The sequence below is a fragment of the Salmo salar genome, chromosome ssa05 (assembly GCF_905237065.1).
Source record: "Salmo salar chromosome ssa05, Ssal_v3.1, whole genome shotgun sequence".
Taxonomy (NCBI): Eukaryota; Metazoa; Chordata; class Actinopteri; order Salmoniformes; family Salmonidae; genus Salmo; species Salmo salar.
Window position 1 is genome coordinate 87726336 of NC_059446.1, and position 18817 is coordinate 87745152.

The following is an 18817-nucleotide window of genomic DNA, read 5'->3' on the forward strand; positions in this document are numbered from 1 at the left end:
GGTAGATGTCGTGGTTTCCTCATGGTTAGGGGATGTTTTCCTGACTGGGTAGATGTGTGGTTTCCTCATGGTTAGGAGATGTTTTCCTGACTGGGTAGATGTTGTGGTTTCCTCATGGTTAGGGGATGTTTTCCTGACTGGGTAGATGTGGTGGTTTCCTCATGGTTAGGGGATGTTTTCCTGACTGGGTAGATGTCGTGGTTTCCTCATGGTTAGGAGATGTTTTCCTGACTGGGTAGATGTCGTGGTTTCCTCATGGTTAGGGGATGTTTTCCTGACTGGGTAGATGTCGTGGTTTCCTCATGGTTAGGGGATGTTTTCCTGACTGGGTAGATGTGGTTTCCTCATGGTTAGGGGATGTTTTCCTGACTGGGTAGATGTGGTTTCCTCATGGTTAGGAGATGTTTTCCTGACTGGGTAGATGTGGTGGTTTCCTCATGGTTAGGGGATGTTTTCCTGACTGGGTAGATGTGGTTTCCTCATGGTTAGGAGATGTTTTCCTGACTGGGTAGATGTGGTTTCCTCATGGTTAGGGGATGTTTTCCTGACTGGGTAGATGTGGTTTCCTCATGGTTAGGGGATGTTTTCCTGACTGGGTAGATGTCGTGGTTTCCTCATGGTTAGGGGATGTTTTCCTGACTGGGTAGATGTGGTTTCCTCATGGTTAGGAGATGTTTTCCTGACTGGGTAGATGTGGTGGTTTCCTCATGGTTAGGAGATGTTTTCCTGACTGGGTAGATGTTGTGGTTTCCTCATGGTTAGGGGATGTTTTCCTGACTGGGTAGATGTTGTGGTTTCCTCATGGTTAGGAGATGTTTTCCTGACTGGGTAGATGTGGTTTCCTCATGGTTAGGGGATGTTTTCCTGACTGGGTAGATGTGGTTTCCTCATGGTTAGGAGATGTTTTCCTGACTGGGTAGATGTCGTGGTTTCCTCATGGTTAGGGGATGTTTTCCTGACTGGGTAGATGTGGTTTCCTCATGGTTAGGAGATGTTTTCCTGACTGGGTAGATGTGGTGGTTTCCTCATGGTTAGGGGATGTTTTCCTGACTGGGTAGATGTCGTGGTTTCCTCATGGTTAGGGGATGTTTTCCTGACTGGGTAGATGTGGTGGTTTCCTCATGGTTAGGGGATGTTTTCCTGACTGGGTAGATGTTGTGGTTTCCTCATGGTTAGGAGATGTTTTCCTGACTGGGTAGATGTTGTGGTTTCCTCATGGTTAGGAGATGTTTTCCTGACTGGGTAGATGTCGTGGTGTCCTCATGGTTAGGGGATGTTTTCCTGACTGGGTAGATGTGGTGGTTTCCTCATGGTTAGGGGATGTTTTCCTGACTGGGTAGATGTGGTGGTTTCCTCATGGTTAGGAGATGTTTTCCTGACTGGGTAGATGTGGTTTCCTCATGGTTAGGGGATGTTTTCCTGACTGGGTAGATGTCGTGGTTTCCTCATGGTTAGGGGATGTTTTCCTGACTGGGTAGATGTCGTGGTTTCCTCATGGTTAGGGGATGTTTTCCTGACTGGGTAGATGTGGTGGTTTCCTCATGGTTAGGGGATGTTTTCCTGACTGGGTAGATGTGGTGGTGTCCTCATGGTTAGGAGATGTTTTCCTGACTGGGTAGATGTGGTTTCCTCATGGTTAGGGGATGTTTTCCTGACTGGGTAGATGTGGTTTCCTCATGGTTAGGGGAGGTTTTCCTGGCTGGGTAGATGTGGTTTCCTCATGGTTAGGAGATGTTTTCCTGACTGGGTAGATGTGGTTTCCTCATGGTTAGGAGATGTTTTCCTGACTGGGTAGATGTGGTTTCCTCATGGTTAGGAGATGTTTTCCTGACTGGGTAGATGTCGTGGTTTCCTCATGGTTAGGGGATGTTTTCCTGACTGGGTAGATGTGGTGGTTTCCTCATGGTTAGGAGATGTTTTCCTGACTGGGTAGATGTGGTTTCCTCATGGTTAGGGGATGTTTTCCTGACTGGGTAGATGTGGTTTCCTCATGGTTAGGGGATGTTTTCCTGACTGGGTAGATGTGGTTTCCTCATGGTTAGGAGATGTTTTCCTGACTGGGTAGATGTGGTTTCCTCATGGTTAGGGGATGTTTTCCTGACTGGGTAGATGTCGTGGTTTCCTCATGGTTAGGGGATGTTTTCCTGACTGGGTAGATGTGGTTTCCTCATGGTTAGGGGATGTTTTCCTGACTGGGTAGATGTGGTGGTTTCCTCATGGTTAGGGGATGTTTTCCTGACTGGGTAGATGTCGTGGTTTCCTCATGGTTAGGGGATGTTTTCCTGACTGGGTAGATGTGGTGGTTTCCTCATGGTTAGGGGATGTTTTCCTGACTGGGTAGATGTTGTGGTTTCCTCATGGTTAGGAGATGTTTTCCTGACTGGGTAGATGTCGTGGTTTCCTCATGGTTAGGGGATGTTTTCCTGACTGGGTAGATGTGGTGGTTTCCTCATGGTTAGGGGATGTTTTCCTGACTGGGTAGATGTGGTGGTTTCCTCATGGTTAGGGGATGTTTTCCTGACTGGGTAGATGTGGTTTCCTCATGGTTAGGGGATGTTTTCCTGACTGGGTAGATGTCGTGGTTTCCTCATGGTTAGGGGATGTTTTCCTGACTGGGTAGATGTCGTGGTTTCCTCATGGTTAGGGGATGTTTTCCTGACTGGGTAGATGTGGTGGTTTCCTCATGGTTAGGGGATTTTTTCCTGACTGGGTAGATGTGGTGGTGTCCTCATGGTTAGGAGATGTTTTCCTGACTGGGTAGATGTGGTTTCCTCATGGTTAGGGGATGTTTTCCTGACTGGGTAGATGTGGTTTCCTCATGGTTAGGGGATGTTTTCCTGGCTGGGTAGATGTGGTTTCCTCATGGTTAGGAGATGTTTTCCTGACTGGGTAGATGTGGTTTCCTCATGGTTAGGAGATGTTTTCCTGACTGGGTAGATGTGGTTTCCTCATGGTTAGGGGATGTTTTCCTGACTGGGTAGATGTCGTGGTTTCCTCATGGTTAGGGGATGTTTTCCTGACTGGGTAGATGTGGTGGTTTCCTCATGGTTAGGAGATGTTTTCCTGACTGGGTAGATGTGGTTTCCTCATGGTTAGGAGATGTTTTCCTGACTGGGTAGATGTGGTTTCCTCATGGTTAGGAGATGTTTTCCTGACTGGGTAGATGTCGTGGTTTCCTCATGGTTAGGGGATGTTTTCCTGACTGGGTAGATGTGGTGGTTTCCTCATGGTTAGGAGATGTTTTCCTGACTGGGTAGATGTGGTTTCCTCATGGTTAGGGGATGTTTTCCTGACTGGGTAGATGTGGTTTCCTCATGGTTAGGGGATGTTTTCCTGACTGGGTAGATGTGGTTTCCTCATGGTTAGGGGATGTTTTCCTGACTGGGTAGATGTGGTTTCCTCATGGTTAGGAGATGTTTTCCTGACTGGGTAGATGTCGTGGTTTCCTCATGGTTAGGAGATGTTTTCCTGACTGGGTAGATGTGGTTTCCTCATGGTTAGGGGATGTTTTCCTGACTGGGTAGATGTGGTGGTTTCCTCATGGTTAGGGGATGTTTTCCTGACTGGGTAGATGTCGTGGTTTCCTCATGGTTAGGGGATGTTTTCCTGACTGGGTAGATGTGGTGGTTTCCTCGTGGTTAGGGGATGTTTTCCTGACTGGGTAGATGTTGTGGTTTCCTCATGGTTAGGAGATGTTTTCCTGACTGGGTAGATGTCGTGGTTTCCTCATGGTTAGGGGATGTTTTCCTGACTGGGTAGATGTGGTGGTTTCCTCATGGTTAGGGGATGTTTTCCTGACTGGGTAGATGTGGTGGTTTCCTCATGGTTAGGAGATGTTTTCCTGACTGGGTAGATGTGGTTTCCTCATGGTTAGGAGATGTTTTCCTGACTGGGTAGATGTCGTGGTTTCCTCATGGTTAGGAGATGTTTTCCTGACTGGGTAGATGTGGTTTCCTCATGGTTAGGGGATGTTTTCCTGACTGGGTAGATGTGGTGGTTTCCTCATGGTTAGGGGATGTTTTCCTGACTGGGTAGATGTCGTGGTTTCCTCATGGTTAGGGGATGTTTTCCTGACTGGGTAGATGTGGTGGTTTCCTCGTGGTTAGGGGATGTTTTCCTGACTGGGTAGATGTTGTGGTTTCCTCATGGTTAGGAGATGTTTTCCTGACTGGGTAGATGTCGTGGTTTCCTCATGGTTAGGGGATGTTTTCCTGACTGGGTAGATGTGGTGGTTTCCTCATGGTTAGGGGATGTTTTCCTGACTGGGTAGATGTGGTGGTTTCCTCATGGTTAGGGAGATGTTTTCCTGACTGGGTAGATGTGGTTTCCTCATGGTTAGGGGATGTTTTCCTGACTGGGTAGATGTCGTGGTTTCCTCATGGTTAGGGGATGTTTTCCTGACTGGGTAGATGTCGTGGTTTCCTCATGGTTAGGGGATGTTTTCCTGACTGGGTAGATGTGGTGGTTTCCTCATGGTTAGGGGATGTTTTCCTGACTGGGTAGATGTGGTGGTGTCCTCATGGTTAGGAGATGTTTTCCTGACTGGGTAGATGGTGGTTTCCTCATGGTTAGGGGATGTTTTCCTGACTGGGTAGATTGTGGTTTCCTCATGGTTAGGGGATGTTTTCCTGGCTGGGTAGATGTGGTTTCCTCATGGTTAGGAGATGTTTTCCTGACTGGGTAGATGTGGTTTCCTCATGGTTAGGAGATGTTTTCCTGACTGGGTAGATGTGTGGTTTCCTCATGGTTAGGGGATGTTTTCCTGACTGGGTAGATGTCGTGGTTTCCTCATGGTTAGGGGATGTTTTCCTGACTGGGTAGATGTGGTGGTTTCCTCATGGTTAGGAGATGTTTTCCTGACTGGGTAGATGTGGTTTCCTCATGGTTAGGGGATGTTTTCCTGACTGGGTAGATGTCGTGGTTTCCTCATGGTTAGGAGATGTTTTCCTGACTGGGTAGATGTCGTGGTTTCCTCATGGTTAGGGAGATGTTTTCCTGACTGGGTAGATGTGGTTTCCTCATGGTTAGGGGATGTTTTCCTGACTGGGTAGATGTGGTGGTTTCCTCATGGTTAGGGGATGTTTTCCTGACTGGGTAGATGTGGTGGTTTCCTCATGGTTAGGAGATGTTTTCCTGACTGGGTAGATGTGGTTTCCTCATGGTTAGGAGATGTTTTCCTGACTGGGTAGATGTGGTGGTTTCCTCATGGTTAGGGGATGTTTTCCTGACTGGGTAGATGTGGTGGTTTCCTCATGGTTAGGGGATGTTTTCCTGACTGGGTAGATGTGGTTTCCTCATGGTTAGGGGATGTTTTCCTGACTGGGTAGATGTGGTTTCCTCATGGTTAGGGGATGTTTTCCTGACTGGGTAGATGTCGTGGTTTCCTCATGGTTAGGGGATGTTTTCCTGACTGGGTAGATGTGGTTTCCTCATGGTTAGGGGATGTTTTCCTGACTGGGTAGATGTGGTGGTTTCCTCATGGTTAGGGGATGTTTTCCTGACTGGGTAGATGTGGTGGTTTCCTCATGGTTAGGGGATGTTTTCCTGACTGGGTAGATGTGGTTTCCTCATGGTTAGGGAGATGTTTTCCTGACTGGGTAGATGTGGTTTCCTCATGGTTAGGGGATGTTTTCCTGACTGGGTAGATGTGGTTTCCTCATGGTTAGGGGATGTTTTCCTGACTGGGTAGATGTCGTGGTTTCCTCATGGTTAGGAGATGTTTTCCTGACTGGGTAGATGTTGTGGTTTCCTCATGGTTAGGGGATGTTTTCCTGACTGGGTAGATGTCGTGGTTTCCTCATGGTTAGGGGATGTTTTCCTGACTGGGTAGATGTGGTTTCCTCATGGTTAGGGGATGTTTTCCTGACTGGGTAGATGTGGTTTCCTCATGGTTAGGGGATGTTTTCCTGACTGGGTAGATGTGGTTTCCTCATGGTTAGGAGATGTTTTCCTGACTGGGTAGATGTCGTGGTTTCCTCATGGTTAGGGGATGTTTTCCTGACTGGGTAGATGTGGTTTCCTCATGGTTAGGGGATGTTTTCCTGACTGGGTAGATGTGGTTTCCTCATGGTTAGGAGATGTTTTCCTGACTGGGTAGATGTGGTTTCCTCATGGTTAGGGGATGTTTTCCTGACTGGGTAGATGTGGTGGTTTCCTCATGGTTAGGAGATGTTTTCCTGACTGGGTAGATGTGGTTTCCTCATGGTTAGGGGATGTTTTCCTGACTGGGTAGATGTGGTTTCCTCATGGTTAGGGAGATGTTTTCCTGACTGGGTAGATGTGGTTTCCTCATGGTTAGGGGATGTTTTCCTGACTGGGTAGATGTGGTTTCCTCATGGTTAGGGGATGTTTTCCTGACTGGGTAGATGTGGTTTCCTCATGGTTAGGGGATGTTTTCCTGACTGGGTAGATGTGGTTTCCTCATGGTTAGGAGATGTTTTCCTGACTGGGTAGATGTCGTGGTTTCCTCATGGTTAGGGGATGTTTTCCTGACTGGGTAGATGTGGTTTCCTCATGGTTAGGGGATGTTTTCCTGACTGGGTAGATGTCGTGGTTTCCTCATGGTTAGGGGATGTTTTCCTGACTGGGTAGATGTGGTGGTTTCCTCATGGTTAGGGGATGTTTTCCTGACTGGGTAGATGTGGTTTCCTCATGGTTAGGAGATGTTTTCCTGACTGGGTAGATGTGGTGGTTTCCTCATGGTTAGGAGATGTTTTCCTGACTGGGTAGATGTGGTGGTTTCCTCATGGTTAGGGGATGTTTTCCTGACTGGGTAGATGTCGTGGTTTCCTCATGGTTAGGAGATGTTTTCCTGACTGGGTAGATGTGGTTTCCTCATGGTTAGGAGATGTTTTTCTGACTGGGTAGATGTCGTGGTTTCCTCATGGTTAGGGGATGTTTTCCTGACTGGGTAGATGTGGTTTCCTCATGGTTAGGAGATGTTTTTCTGACTGGGTAGATGTCGTGGTTTCCTCATGGTTAGGGGATGTTTTCCTGACTGGGTAGATGTCGTGGTTTCCTCATGGTTAGGAGATGTTTTCCTGACTGGGTAGATGTGGTTTCCTCATGGTTAGGGGATGTTTTCCTGACTGGGTAGATGTGGTGGTTTCCTCATGGTTAGGGGATGTTTTCCTGACTGGGTAGATGTGGTTTCCTCATGGTTAGGAGATGTTTTCCTGACTGGGTAGATGTGGTTTCCTCATGGTTAGGAGATGTTTTCCTGACTGGGTAGATGTCGTGGTTTCCTCATGGTTAGGGGATGTTTTCCTGACTGGGTAGATGTCGTGGTTTCCTCATGGTTAGGGGATGTTTTCCTGACTGGGTAGATGTTGTGGTTTCCTCATGGTTAGGGGATGTTTTCCTGACTGGGTAGATGTCGTGGTTTCCTCATGGTTAGGGGATGTTTTCCTGACTGGGTAGATGTCGTGGTTTCCTCATGGTTAGGAGATGTTTTCCTGACTGGGTAGATGCGTGGTTTCCTCATGGTTAGGAGATGTTTTCCTGACTGGGTAGATGTCGTGGTTTCCTCATGGTTAGGGGATGTTTTCCTGACTGGGTAGATGTCGTGGTTTCCTCATGGTTAGGGGATGTTTTCCTGACTGGGTAGATGTCGTGGTTTCCTCATGGTTAGGGGATGTTTTCCTGACTGGGTAGATGTGTGGTTTCCTCATGGTTAGGGGATGTTTTCCTGACTGGGTAGATGTCGTGGTTTCCTCATGGTTAGGGGATGTTTTCCTGACTGGGTAGATGTCGTGGTTTCCTCATGGTTAGGGGATGTTTTCCTGACTGGGTAGATGTGGTTTCCTCATGGTTAGGAGATGTTTTCCTGACTGGGTAGATGTCGTGGTTTCCTCATGGTTAGGGGATGTTTTCCTGACTGGGTAGATGTCGGTTTCCTCATGGTTAGGAGATGTTTTCCTGACTGGGTAGATGTCGTGGTTTCCTCATGGTTAGGGGATGTTTTCCTGACTGGGTAGATGTGGTTTCCTCATGGTTAGGGGATGTTTTCCTGACTGGGTAGATGTGGTTTCCTCATGGTTAGGGAGATGTTTTCCTGACTGGGTAGATGTGGTTTCCTCATGGTTAGAGGATGTTTTCCTGACTGGGTAGATGTGGTGGTTTCCTCATGGTTAGGAGATGTTTTCCTGACTGGGTAGATGTGGTTTCCTCATGGTTAGGGGATGTTTTCCTGACTGGGTAGATGCGTGGTTTCCTCATGGTTAGGGGATGTTTTCCTGACTGGGTAGATGTGGTTTCCTCATGGTTAGGAGATGTTTTCCTGACTGGGTAGATGTGGTTTCCTCATGGTTAGGGGATGTTTTCCTGACTGGGTAGATGTGGTTTCCTCATGGTTAGGGGATGTTTTCCTGACTGGGTAGATGTGGTTTCCTCATGGTTAGGAGATGTTTTCCTGACTGGGTAGATGTGGTTTCCTCATGGTTAGGGAGATGTTTTCCTGACTGGGTAGATGTTGTGGTTTCCTCATGGTTAGGGGATGTTTTCCTGACTGGGTAGATGTGGTTTCCTCATGGTTAGGGAGATGTTTTCCTGACTGGGTAGATGTGGTGGTTTCCTCATGGTTAGGGGATGTTTTTCTGACTGGGTAGATGTGGTGGTTTCCTCATGGTTAGGGGATGTTTTCCTGACTGGGTAGATGTGGTTTCCTCATGGTTAGGAGATGTTTTCCTGACTGGGTAGATGTGGTGGTTTCCTCATGGTTAGGAGATGTTTTCCTGACTGGGTAGATGTGGTGGTTTCCTCATGGTTAGGGGATGTTTTCCTGACTGGGTAGATGTCGTGGTTTCCTCATGGTTAGGAGATGTTTTCCTGACTGGGTAGATGTGGTTTCCTCATGGTTAGGAGATGTTTTTCTGACTGGGTAGATGTCGTGGTTTCCTCATGGTTAGGGGATGTTTTCCTGACTGGGTAGATGTGGTTTCCTCATGGTTAGGAGATGTTTTTCTGACTGGGTAGATGTCGTGGTTTCCTCATGGTTAGGGGATGTTTTCCTGACTGGGTAGATGTCGTGGTTTCCTCATGGTTAGGAGATGTTTTCCTGACTGGGTAGATGTGGTTTCCTCATGGTTAGGGGATGTTTTCCTGACTGGGTAGATGTGGTGGTTTCCTCATGGTTAGGGGATGTTTTCCTGACTGGGTAGATGTCGTGGTTTCCTCATGGTTAGGGGATGTTTTCCTGACTGGGTAGATTGTGGTTTCCTCATGGTTAGGGGATGTTTTCCTGACTGGGTAGATGTTGTGGTTTCCTCATGGTTAGGGGATGTTTTCCTGACTGGGTAGATGTGGTGGTTTCCTCATGGTTAGGGGATGTTTTCCTGACTGGGTAGATGTTGTGGTTTCCTCATGGTTAGGGGATGTTTTCCTGACTGGGTAGATGTCGTGGTTTCCTCATGGTTAGGGGATGTTTTCCTGACTGGGTAGATGTGGTTTCCTCATGGTTAGGGGATGTTTTCCTGACTGGGTAGATGTTGTGGTTTCCTCATGGTTAGGGGATGTTTTCCTGACTGGGTAGATGTGGTTTCCTCATGGTTAGGGGATGTTTTTCTGACTGGGTAGATGTCGTGGTTTCCTCATGGTTAGGGGATGTTTTCCTGACTGGGTAGATGTCGTGGTTTCCTCATGGTTAGGAGATGTTTTCCTGACTGGGTAGATTGTGGTTTCCTCATGGTTAGGGGATGTTTTCCTGACTGGGTAGATGTGGTGGTTTCCTCATGGTTAGGGGATGTTTTCCTGACTGGGTAGATGTGGTTTCCTCATGGTTAGGGGATGTTTTCCTGACTGGGTAGATGTGGTTTCCTCATGGTTAGGGGATGTTTTCCTGACTGGGTAGATGTCGTGGTTTCCTCATGGTTAGGGGATGTTTTCCTGACTGGGTAGATGTCGTGGTTTCCTCATGGTTAGGGGATGTTTTCCTGACTGGGTAGATGTGGTGGTTTCCTCATGGTTAGGGGATGTTTTCCTGACTGGGTAGATGTGGTTTCCTCATGGTTAGGAGATGTTTTCCTGACTGGGTAGATGTGGTGGTTTCCTCATGGTTAGGGGATGTTTTTCTGACTGGGTAGATGTGGTGGTTTCCTCATGGTTAGGGGATGTTTTCCTGACTGGGTAGATGTGGTTTCCTCATGGTTAGGAGATGTTTTCCTGACTGGGTAGATGTGGTGGTTTCCTCATGGTTAGGAGATGTTTTCCTGACTGGGTAGATGTGGTGGTTTCCTCATGGTTAGGGGATGTTTTCCTGACTGGGTAGATTGTGGTTTCCTCATGGTTAGGGGATGTTTTCCTGACTGGGTAGATGTGGTGGTTTCCTCATGGTTAGGGAGATGTTTTCCTGACTGGGTAGATGTGGTGGTTTCCTCATGGTTAGGGGATGTTTTCCTGACTGGGTAGATGTCGTGGTTTCCTCATGGTTAGGGAGATGTTTTCCTGACTGGGTAGATGTGGTTTCCTCATGGTTAGGAGATGTTTTTCTGACTGGGTAGATGTCGTGGTTTCCTCATGGTTAGGGGATGTTTTCCTGACTGGGTAGATGTGGTTTCCTCATGGTTAGGGAGATGTTTTCCTGACTGGGTAGATGTCGTGGTTTCCTCATGGTTAGGGGATGTTTTCCTGACTGGGTAGATGTCGTGGTTTCCTCATGGTTAGGGGATGTTTTCCTGACTGGGTAGATGTGGTTTCCTCATGGTTAGGGGATGTTTTCCTGACTGGGTAGATGTGGTGGTTTCCTCATGGTTAGGGGATGTTTTCCTGACTGGGTAGATGTGTGGTTTCCTCATGGTTAGGGATGTTTTCCTGACTGGGTAGATGTTGTGGTTTCCTCATGGTTAGGAGATGTTTTCCTGACTGGGTAGATGTGTGGTTTCCTCATGGTTAGGGGATGTTTTCCTGACTGGGTAGATGTCGTGGTTTCCTCATGGTTAGGAGATGTTTTCCTGACTGGGTAGATGTGGTTTCCTCATGGTTAGGGGATGTTTTCCTGACTGGGTAGATGTGTGGTTTCCTCATGGTTAGGGGATGTTTTCCTGACTGGGTAGATGTTGTGGTTTCCTCATGGTTAGGGGATGTTTTCCTGACTGGGTAGATGTCGTGGTTTCCTCATGGTTAGGGGATGTTTTCCTGACTGGGTAGATGGTGGTTTCCTCATGGTTAGGAGATGTTTTCCTGACTGGGTAGATGTGTGGTTTCCTCATGGTTAGGGGATGTTTTCCTGACTGGGTAGATGTTGTGGTTTCCTCATGGTTAGGGGATGTTTTCCTGACTGGGTAGATGTTGTGGTTTCCTCATGGTTAGGGGATGTTTTCCTGACTGGGTAGATGTCGTGGTTTCCTCATGGTTAGGGGATGTTTTCCTGACTGGGTAGATGTGGTTTCCTCATGGTTAGGGGATGTTTTCCTGACTGGGTAGATGTGTGGTTTCCTCATGGTTAGGGGATGTTTTCCTGACTGGGTAGATGTGGTTTCCTCATGGTTAGGGAGATGTTTTCCTGACTGGGTAGATGTGGTTTCCTCATGGTTAGGGATGTTTTCCTGACTGGGTAGATGTCGTGGTTTCCTCATGGTTAGGGGATGTTTTCCTGACTGGGTAGATGTCGTGGTTTCCTCATGGTTAGGGAGATGTTTTCCTGACTGGGTAGATGTGGTTTCCTCATGGTTAGGGGATGTTTTCCTGACTGGGTAGATGTGGTGGTTTCCTCATGGTTAGGGGATGTTTTCCTGACTGGGTAGATGTGTGGTTTCCTCATGGTTAGGGAGATGTTTTCCTGACTGGGTAGATGTGGTTTCCTCATGGTTAGGGGATGTTTTCCTGACTGGGTAGATGTGGTTTCCTCATGGTTAGGGGATGTTTTCCTGACTGGGTAGATGTGGTTTCCTCATGGTTAGGGGATGTTTTCCTGACTGGGTAGAGTGTGGTTTCCTCATGGTTAGGAGATGTTTTCCTGACTGGGTAGATGTCGTGGTTTCCTCATGGTTAGGGAGATGTTTTCCTGACTGGGTAGATGTCGTGGTTTCCTCATGGTTAGGAGATGTTTTCCTGACTGGGTAGATGTCGTGGTTTCCTCATGGTTAGGGGATGTTTTCCTGACTGGGTAGATGTGGTTTCCTCATGGTTAGGGGATGTTTTCCTGACTGGGTAGATGTGGTGGTTTCCTCATGGTTAGGGGATGTTTTCCTGACTGGGTAGATGTGGTTTCCTCATGGTTAGGGGATGTTTTCCTGACTGGGTAGATGTGGTTTCCTCATGGTTAGGGGATGTTTTCCTGACTGGGTAGATGTGGTGGTTTCCTCATGGTTAGGGGATGTTTTCCTGACTGGGTAGATGTGGTTTCCTCATGGTTAGGAGATGTTTTCCTGACTGGGTAGATGTGGTTTCCTCATGGTTAGGAGATGTTTTCCTGACTGGGTAGATGTCGTGGTTTCCTCATGGTTAGGGGATGTTTTCCTGACTGGGTAGATGTGGTTTCCTCATGGTTAGGGGATGTTTTCCTGACTGGGTAGATGTGGTGGTTTCCTCATGGTTAGGGGATGTTTTCCTGACTGGGTAGATGTGTGGTTTCCTCATGGTTAGGAGATGTTTTTCTGACTGGGTAGCTTTAAAGGGTTGTTGGGTATCACTGAAAGCTTTAGATGTTTTTGGGGGTATTACTGAAAGCTTTATCAAGGTTTGTTGGGTCTAAGCCAGTCATCAACTTCTTTTGATCTGGCCATTCCAGAATAGACTGACTGTAGTGTAAAGAAATACAAAACAGGGGTGTATCCAGTCTGTCCTCACAGCCCTAAACATACAGGGGTGTAGAGCTGATCCAGTCTGTCCTCACAGCCCTATACATACAGGGGTGTAGAGCTGATCCAGTCTGTCCTCACAGCCCTAAACATACAGGGGTGTAGAGCTGATCCAGTCTGTCCTCACAGCCCTAAACATACAGGGGTGTAGAGCTGATCCAGTCTGTCCTCACAGCCCTAAACATACAGGGGTGTAGAGCTGATCCAGTCTGTCCTCACAGCCCTAAACATACAGGGGTGTAGGTCTGATCCAGTCTGTCCTCACAGCCCTAAATATACAGGGGTGTAGAACTGATCCAGTCTGTCCTCACAGCCCTAAACATACAGGGGTGTAGAGCTGATCCAGTCTGTCCTCACAGCCCTAAACATACAGGGGTGTAGAGCTGATCCAGTCTGTCCTCACAGCCCTAAACATACAGGGGTGTAGAGCTGATCCAGTCTGTCCTCACAGCCCTAAACATACAGGGGTGTAGAGCTGATCCAGTCTGTCCTCACAGCCCTAAACATACAGGGGTGTAGAGCTGATCCAGTCTGTCCTCACAGCCCTAAACATACAGGGGTGTAGAGCTGATCCAGTCTGTCCTCACAGCCCTAAACATACAGGGGTGTAGAGCTGATCCAGTCTGTCCTCACAGCCCTAAACATACAGGGGTGTAGAGCTGATCCAGTCTGTCCTCACAGCCCTAAACATACAGGGGTGTAGAGCTGATCCAGTCTGTCCTCACAGCCCTAAACATACAGGGGTGTAGAGCTGATCCAGTCTGTCCTCACAGCCCTAAACATACAGGGGTGTAGAGCTGATCCAGTCTGTCCTCACAGCCCTAAACATACAGGGGTGTAGAGCTGATCCAGTCTGTCCTCACAGCCCTAAACATACAGGGGTGTAGAGCTGATCCAGTCTGTCCTCACAGCCCTAAATATACAGGGGTGTAGAGCTGATCCAGTCTGTCCTCACAGCCCTAAACATACAGGGGTGTAGAGCTGATCCAGTCTGTCCTCACAGCCCTAAACATACAGGGGGTGTAGAGCTGATCCAGTCTGTCCTCACAGCCCTAAACATACAGGGGTGTAGAGCTGATCCAGTCTGTCCTCACAGCCCTAAATATACAGGGGTGTAGAGCTGATCCAGTCTGTCCTCACAGCCCTAAACATACAGGGGTGTAGAGCTGATCCAGTCTGTCCTCACAGCCCTAAACATACAGGGGTGTAGAGCTGATCCAGTCTGTCCTCACAGCCCTAAACATACAGGGGTGTAGATGCTGCCGAGTTGTGAAGTTTTCCTGCTGCTCTTGTAACAGTTTGCCTTTCTTTCTCTCTCTCTCTCTCTCTCTCTCTTTTCTTTCTCTCTCTCTCTCTCTCTCTCTCTCTCTCTCTCTCTCTCTCTCTCTCTCTCTCTCTGTCTCTTTCTCTCCTTCAGGAATATGGAGCTACTTCCAGAAGACTCTTGTGAAGAAGTATGCCATGGAGAGAAATGGGCTCAACTTGATCTGTGGGCCCATATTTGACTACGATTACGATGGTCTGAGAGACTCGGCAGAGAAAATTAAACAGTAAGGGCTTTTGATCTTCACTGCTAATACTGACATACAGGCTACGTCCCAAAAAGGCCGCTATTATAGTGCACTATTATAGTGCTGGTCAACAGTCGTGCACTTTAACCTCTACGGGATTGGTGTCCGGTTGAGCTAACGTGCGCTAATTTGATTAGCATGACATTGCAAGTAACAAGAAAATTTCCCAGGACATAGACATGTCTTATACTGGCAGAAAGTTTAAATTCTTGTTAATCTAACTGCATTGTCCAATTTACAGTAGCTATTACAGTGAAAGAATACCATGCTATTGTTTGAGGAGAGTGCACAGTTATATACTTGAAAATGTAGCAAACAAATTAGGCAGATTTGGGCAGATTTGATACAACATTTTGAACAGTCCTTGAATCAGTCTAAAACTTTGCACATACACTGCTGCCATCTAGTGGTCAAAATCTAAATTGCGCCTAAACTGCAGTAATACATTGTGGCCTTTCTCTTGCATTTCAAAGATGACGGAACAAAAAAACGCATGTTTTTTTCTTTGTATTATCTTTTACCAGATCTAACATGTTATATTCTCCTACATTCATTTCACATTTACACAAACTTCAAAGTGTTTCCTTTCAAATGGTATCAAGAATATGCATATCCTTGCTTCAGGTCCTGAGCTACAGGCAGTTAGATTTGGGTATGTCATTTTAGACGAAAATTGAAAAAAAAGTGTCCGATCCTTAAGAGGTTTTAAAAGGAATAGGATTTAAATTGGGAAGCATCCACAATACTGCATAGTACTGTACAGTCGTCGACAAAAGTTTTGAGAATGACACACAAATATTAATTTTCATAAAGTCTGCTGCCTCAGTTTGTATGATGGCAATTTTCATATACTCATGAATGTTATGAAGAGTGATCAGGTGAATTGCAATTAATTGCAAAGTCCCTCTTTGCCATGCAAATGAACTGAATCCACCCAAAAAACATTTCCACTGCATTTCAGCCCTGCCACAAAAGGACCAGCTGACATCATGTCAGTGATTCTCTCGTTAACACAGGTGTGAGTGTTGACGAGGACAAGGCTGGAGATCACTCTGTCATGCTGATTGAGTTTGAATAACAGAATGGAAGCTTCAAAAGGAGGGTGGTGCTTGGAATCATTGTTCTTCCTCTGTCAACCATGGTTACCTGCAAGGAAACACGTGCTGTCATCATTGCGTTGCACAAAAAGGGCAACCATTTATCGGATCATCAAGAACTTCAAGGAGAGCGGTTCAATTGTTGTGAAGAAGGCTTCAGGGCGCCCAAGAAAGTCCAACAAGCGCCAGGACCATCTCCTAAAGTTGATTCAGCTGCGGGATCGGGGCACCACCAGTACAGAGCTTGCTCAGGAATGGCAGCAGGCAGGTGTGAGTGCATCTGCACGCACAGTGAGGTGAAGACTTTTGGAGGATGGCCTGGTGTCAAGAAGGGCAGCAAAGAAGCCACTTCTCTCCAGGAAAAACATCAGGGACAGACTGATATTCTGCAAAAGGTACAGGGATTGGACTGCTGAGGACTGGGGTAAAGTCATTTTCTCTAATGAACCCTTTCCGATTGTTTGGGGCATCCGGAAAAAGCTTGTCCGGAGAAGACAAGGTGAGCACTACCATCAGTCCTGTGTCATGCCAACAGTAAAGCATCCTGAGACCATTCATGTGTGGGGTTGCTTCTCAGCCAAGGGAGTGGGCTCACTCACAATTTTGCCTAAGAACACAGCCATGAACAAAGAATGGTACCTACACATCCTCTGAGAGCAACTTCTCCCAACCATCCAGGAACAGTTTGGTGACGAACAATGCCTTTTCCAGCATGATGGAGCACCTTGCCATAAGGCAAAAGTGATAACTAAGTGGCTCGTGGAACAAAACATCGATATTTTGGGTCCATGGCCAGGAAACTCCCCAGACCTTAATCCCATTGAGAACTTGTGGTCAATCCTCAAGAGGCGGGTGGACAAACAAAAACCCACACATTCTGACAAACTCCAAGCATTGATTATGCAAGAATGGGCTGCCATCAGTCAGGATGTGGCCCAGAAGTTAATTGACAGCATGCCAGGGCAGATTGCAGAGGTCTTGAAAAAGAAGGGTCAACAGTGCAAATATTGAGTCTTTGCATCAACTTCATGTAATTGTCAATAAAAGCCTTTGACACTTATGAAATGCTTGTAATTATACTTCAGTATCCCATAGTAACATCTGACAAAAATATCTAAAGACACTGAACAGCAAACTTTGTGGAAATTAATATTTGTGTCATTCTCAAAACTTTTGGCCACGACTGTACTTCTCAATGGGAAGTCAGACCCAACCTCGTTTTACATCAGAATTATTTGGAACAGTCATTTCTCTTTCCTGTCCTGCACAAGGCCAATATTGTATTTCGTATTTTACTCATTCATCAAAAAGAGGCAAATAAAGTGTATTGTCATGGAAATGATCCAGCAAAATGTAAAATGTAGTTGTAGAGCCACCTAGTGGCTAAAATCTGTTGGTAAAAAAGATCTGTACTTCTGTCTCTATTCAATCGTCACCGTCATAATGTCACTGAACCTCACATTGAGCCTTTATGTGATAGAATGTGTGTTCTCTGTCTGTGGGACTATGCTGTCTCATAGTTACTGACTGTCCTCTGGCTACATACAGTCTACCATGAACAAATATTCAACCTCCTTTGGTGATCTTCACATGTATTTGTCTACAGGTATGGAAGTGGTTCAGGGCCCATCCCAACCCACTACTACTGTGTGATAACCAGTTGTCTGGACTTCACCCAGGCTGAGGATATCTGTTCTGGACCTCTTAGCAGCTCTGCCTTCATCCTACCACACCGCTCAGACAACGACGAGAGCTGCAATGTGAGTCCCTGGTTACGTCCAAAATGGCGCCCTAACACCGATATAGTGTAGTACATAGGGCTCTGATCAAAGGTAGTGTATTGTGTAGGGAATAAGGTGCTATTGCCTCACACACACACACAGAGAGAGAAAGAAATTGTGAGAGAGAGAGACAAGAAAAGGGCAACCAGTGAAGAATAAACACCATTGTAAATACAACCCATATTTATGTTGATTTATTTGCACATTGTTACACTGTATATAGACATATGACATTTGAAACGTGTCTATTCCTTTGAAACTTGTAATGTTTACTGTTCATTTCACTTATCTATTTCACTTGCTTTGGCAATGTAAACATATGCTTCCCATGCCAATAAAGCCCATTGAATTGAGATCTCAGAGCATCATGAAATGTGCAGGTAGCTGACGTTGTGTGATGTTGTCTTCGTCCCCCCAGAGCTCTGAGGAGGAGTCTAAGTGGGTGGAGGATCTGATGAAGCTGCACACGGCCCGGGTCCGAGACGTAGAGATCCTCACGGGCCTGGACTTCTACCGCCGGACTAGCCGGAGTTACCCTGAAATCCTCTCACTGAAGACTCACATGCACACGTATGAGAGTGAGATCTAAACCACTGTCTACCTACCCTCTCCTGTCTGTCTACCCTCTCCTGTCTGTCTACCCTCTCCTGTCTGTCTACCCTCTCCTGTCTGTCTACCCTCTCCTGTCTGCCTACCCTCTCCTGTCTGTCTACCCTCTCCTGTCTGTCTACCCTCTCCTGTCTGTCTACCCTCTCCTGTCTGTCTACCCTCTCCTGTGTCCACCACAGCTCCGATGGTCTAGTGTATATTTTTGAATATGTCGTGTTTTGTTTTTTCACGTGTTATTCTAAATGTTTATTCATGGCTGTTCTGTTCCTCTGTAATGTAACACATTTCCTGTCCCTTTCTTTTGATGATTAACAAGCATGAATTGAATTTCCTTATTTGTTGTTACTTGTATTGATAATGTGGTGTGTGTGTGGTGTTTGTGATGAATGTCTTGCTGGTGATGGCTGAGAGTACTGTGTTAATAATAATAAGCTCTGTCTGTACTGTGAACAAAATAATGATATCCTTTTAAATATGTACCGGACAGCTGTGTGATCAACTTATTTATGCCTAATGTTTTAATCCAATAAACCTTTTTGTACTACCTCGTCTGTCATCGCGGTGTAACGGGGAAGTTGGCAGCAAGGTCAGAGGTCATTGCTGCTCAGCATTGTAGGTTTGATTTAACGCCAACAAAATGAGTCAATCAATAGAGCCTGTTCCTGTCGTTGGGAGATTTCATTTCAGTAAGAAATGGGTTTAGTGACAGGCTCTAATGTTCCTGTCGTTGGGAGATTTCATTTCAGTAAGAAATGTGTTTAAATGGGTTTAGTGACAGGCTCTAATGTTCCTGTCGTTGGGAGATTTCATTTCAGTAAGAAATGTGTTTAAATGGGTTTAGTGACAGGCTCTAATGTTCCTGTCGTTGGGAGATTTCATTTCAGTAAGAAATGTGTTTAAATGGGTTTAGTGACGGGCTCTAATGTTCCTGTCGTTGGGAGATTTCATTTCAGTAAGAAATGTGT

The 18817-nt window shown here is 46.5% G+C and overlaps 1 protein-coding gene across 2 annotated transcripts in view; it reads left to right on the forward strand.

Moving 5' to 3' along the window:
- Positions 1-18396, forward strand: part of LOC106573026 (ectonucleotide pyrophosphatase/phosphodiesterase family member 2) — a 55954-nt gene extending 37558 nt beyond the window's left edge. For both annotated transcript variants that reach the window (XM_045719306.1, XM_045719308.1), the window contains exons 23-25: positions 14212-14344; positions 17069-17222; positions 17662-18396. In XM_045719306.1, the coding sequence (XP_045575262.1) occupies positions 14212-14344; positions 17069-17222; positions 17662-17832 (458 nt within the window). In that variant the 3' untranslated portion in view covers positions 17833-18396. The remainder of the gene's footprint in view (positions 1-14211; positions 14345-17068; positions 17223-17661) is intronic.
- Positions 18397-18817: the final 421 nt, after the last annotated feature.